Source organism: Apaloderma vittatum, unplaced genomic scaffold (genome assembly GCF_000703405.1).
Source record: "Apaloderma vittatum isolate BGI_N311 unplaced genomic scaffold, ASM70340v1 scaffold2130, whole genome shotgun sequence".
NCBI classification, from domain to species: domain Eukaryota; kingdom Metazoa; phylum Chordata; class Aves; order Trogoniformes; family Trogonidae; genus Apaloderma; species Apaloderma vittatum.
In genome coordinates this window covers 31,991-35,414 of record NW_009694881.1, presented here as the reverse complement: position 1 = coordinate 35,414, position 3,424 = coordinate 31,991, and the positions used below count along the sequence as shown (strand labels likewise).

Genomic DNA, 3,424 nt, shown 5'->3' with positions numbered 1-3,424 from the left:
AAAAGAATGGCATTAACTTTGAGTTTGCAAGACAAGCAAGAGAATACAATATGCTTTCCTGACAATAGTTCTTCAGAAGAGTTTAACATACTTTTTGAACCAAGTGATTAAATGAAGACATTAAAATGATAGTTTGACTTGAGGAATTTTAAATACGAGAGCAGTCCAATTTTTACACCTGAAACAAAGAAAATGCTATGCTTAAAGTCATCAGCCACACTCTGCTAATTCCTGGGAAAGAGAAGTCTGTAGAGCAGACTGAACAGAAATGAGACGGCACTAGACCTTTTCAAAATGTTATTCCAGTTTTATTTAAAAAAATGGATTCTGTTTTTGAAACATAACCTCATCATTCATTCAACATTTTATGTTACAACATATTTATTTCAGTGAGTAGCTAGTCAGACATCACACATTCAAGCAAGCAGAGAACTGGCTACTCGTACAAATACACCACCCATTGGCTCATAAGGATTCCTTCTGAATTGCCAAAGTTCATGTGAATTATGTTCATGCCCAAATTATATTTATTTTTGCAGTATCTATATGAAAAGTATTGGCATTTCACACTAGAATTCAGCACTGCATTTTCCGACTTACAAATGTGCAGAGAAGACTCAAAGTGAAGCAAGGAAGTGCTTTTAAGAAAGGTGACATCGTTCTCAACTACTAAAGAAAGGTAAACCATTATTTTGTTATAAGAAGCACACGAGTCAAGCTTTCACTGGAACTAGATACTTTACAAAGTTATTCTTAATAATTACAACTTTCATAGTTTTTTCACTAATATAAAAAGAAAACCTGAGGCAAGGTTGAGAATGGCGCATCGGTGTTTGGTCATTTCTTTACTTTGTCCTGGACCCTGTGTCTGAAATTCTGGTCTCCTTTCCAGAGAAAATCTGAATAACTGGAAAAGTCATACTGACACAAATACTACCAAAAAAAGCAAACTAAAATCCTAAAAAATACTGTTTAAACACATCATATAACAAACTAGAATGGAAGGATGTGATTTTTGTCTTAGGTTCTCTTTTTGTAAATCAAACACTTGTGATATAAAAAATGTCTCTTCAGTTTCAGACTTCATGTCAGTGTACGTCTAAGTGACCTCCAATAACACTTTACTCAAAATTAGAAGAAATCGGATGCAACACTGCTGTTCCTTATAAAGCAACCATAACAAAACTAAATAAGGCTTTATTTCTACATTATAAAGTACAAAAAGCACTTTCTTGTAGTTTGCCTTTAAGATATGAATTTGTGTATATAAAGAATAAAACGCATCCTCACTTCAAAGTGGGCAAAATTTTGCATTAGTATTTAAGTACACATAAATTATGCAAATATTTTAATAAAACATTTATTCTTCAAAAACAGGTACAAACAGCAGTCCATGTTTTTACAGGATTCATCATTTAAAGACAAAAGAAAAATATTCCAGTGCTACAGTAATTGAACACACCTCACCCCCACCCCCAAAAAAAAAAGGGAGATGAGCCAAAGAGCAACTTAATTTATTGCTCCATCTATGATTTACTTCTGGACTCTCTTTCTGGTTGCTGCGCCTGTCTTGGGCTTTGCTGAGGTCATCTTCCGGGTTCTGGTAGCTACTGCAGCTGCAATTCAAAGGAAAAAAATACAATTTTCTATAAGATAACAGAAATGGATCACAAGAAAATACTTGTAGTCTTTCAGAGTACTGGTCAACTCAGCACATTCATTTTGTTTTGATTGAGGGGAGGGGAGGACACATGACACAGAGTAGGAAGAATATACCACAAATTCTGGGCACGTATTTTCCCCTGAAACACACACCATTCAACATCCCACACAGCAGCATTACTAACACTTGAGCCAGTTTAACAGCTCATCTCCAACAGAAGATGAAGAATCAGATCCTCTTCCAAACCTAAACCCTTCCATTTCTGGTGCTCTTTGGTGCTTGTGCTAAGCTGATCCAGATCCACAACCTAGCAAAGAGCCTTTTTTTTTTGTCTAGTATTCCCACTGCTTAGTGAGTTGTAGCATCTCAGAGTGTTCTGAATGAAGCTTATACAAATGGAGTGGAAAGCACAGGGGTAGAAAAGAGGAAGATTTCTGTTTGGCAACGTGAAGCTATTAAATCAGATCAGCTATCATTGCAACTGATCTGGCAGGCAGGTTGTTCAGAAAGATCACATTTAATGCAATAAAAAAAACTCACTGCATTTTGATTCTTTCTACATGGAAGAAAAAAGGAAAATTGCTATCATTTTCACAAATGCAGTAACAAGTAAATGTTTTTCATCTCCTAGTCACAGTATTTTTTATTTTTGTTTTAATCCTAGCCTTCCTCTTTGAAGTCAGTATGCCTAACTATTTAAGTTTTTGCTCGTAAAACTATCCATAACTTTACACTTCCTGTCAACTTCTTAATCTGCATCACTGACAAAGAAAAAAAAGGTAAAATTAAGTTGCATGGAAGTTCTTAAGAAAGAATCTGCTTGTTTAAGACAATAGCCTTTTAGCACTGAGTCACCCATTGCTCAAGGTCCATGAGTAAATCTGGGCGAAATCAAGGAGGCAGAGAGCAACGCAAAACAATCCGAAGTAGTCTTGAGTCCCAAAACCAAACCAAGAAAAGTAACAGCTCTTGCAAGCCAGTTTGCCTTCCTGTTTGTTTAGTTTTACATAATTTAATTTGGTCTTAAAATGCTGATTTGAAATTAAAAGTACCAAATTAACTTTGAAGAATTTTTCCATTCTTGAAAATGGAGAAAGAGAAAACATTCTTGTTCCCTTTTTTGTGCAAAAGCACTTGCTGCATTCAACATAAATCTATAAATAGATTTTGTCAGACAATACATCTTTGATTAATTAATCACTTAAAAAACCAAAACAATGGACAGCTCTGGTGAGAGTCTCTCATTGAGCAGAGCAGCTTTATCAACGAAAGATTTGTTTTGGCAAAATGCCACCTCCCTTCAACTGCTGTGGAAAAATCCATTTCAGTACGCTTGCAAGTACTGGTGGCTAAAAACTATACAGGCAGGTATCATAATTAAAGTAGTAACTTAACTGTGTAAATCATTCCTTCTCCCAGCTAAATTCTGGTTTCACTTCAAGAATTAGTTTAGAATTTTCAGCCACAAAACATCTCAGCTACTACAATCGTGAATTCTAGCAACAGACCTGTCTTCTGAATTTTCAAACTGAGTAGTCTTAGTGGTATGTAGGCTAAATTATCCTATCAGCTGCATGAACTGTACTGGATTTCCTCTCTCCAATCGTCCTGAGATTGTTCCCTGGAATCTTTGTACTGCAACAGAAAGCAGAGAAGGACCAAAGTTTTCACGTTCATGTTTGTATTTCAGGAAGTAGTATTTTCATGTAGTATTTCATGGTAGTCAGGGACAACGTAAACAATTAAAGGTTACTTATTCCT

At 35.5% G+C, this 3,424-nt stretch overlaps 1 protein-coding gene across 1 annotated transcript in view; it reads right to left on the bottom strand.

Moving 5' to 3' along the window:
- Positions 1-1,533: 1,533 nt before the first annotated feature.
- VRK1 (vaccinia related kinase 1) overlaps positions 1,534-3,424 on the bottom strand; it is a 28,027-nt gene continuing 26,136 nt past the window's right edge. Inside the window, exon 12 of the mRNA XM_009869032.1 lies at positions 1,534-1,616. Coding sequence (XP_009867334.1) covers positions 1,534-1,616 — 83 coding nt within the window. The remainder of the gene's footprint in view (positions 1,617-3,424) is intronic.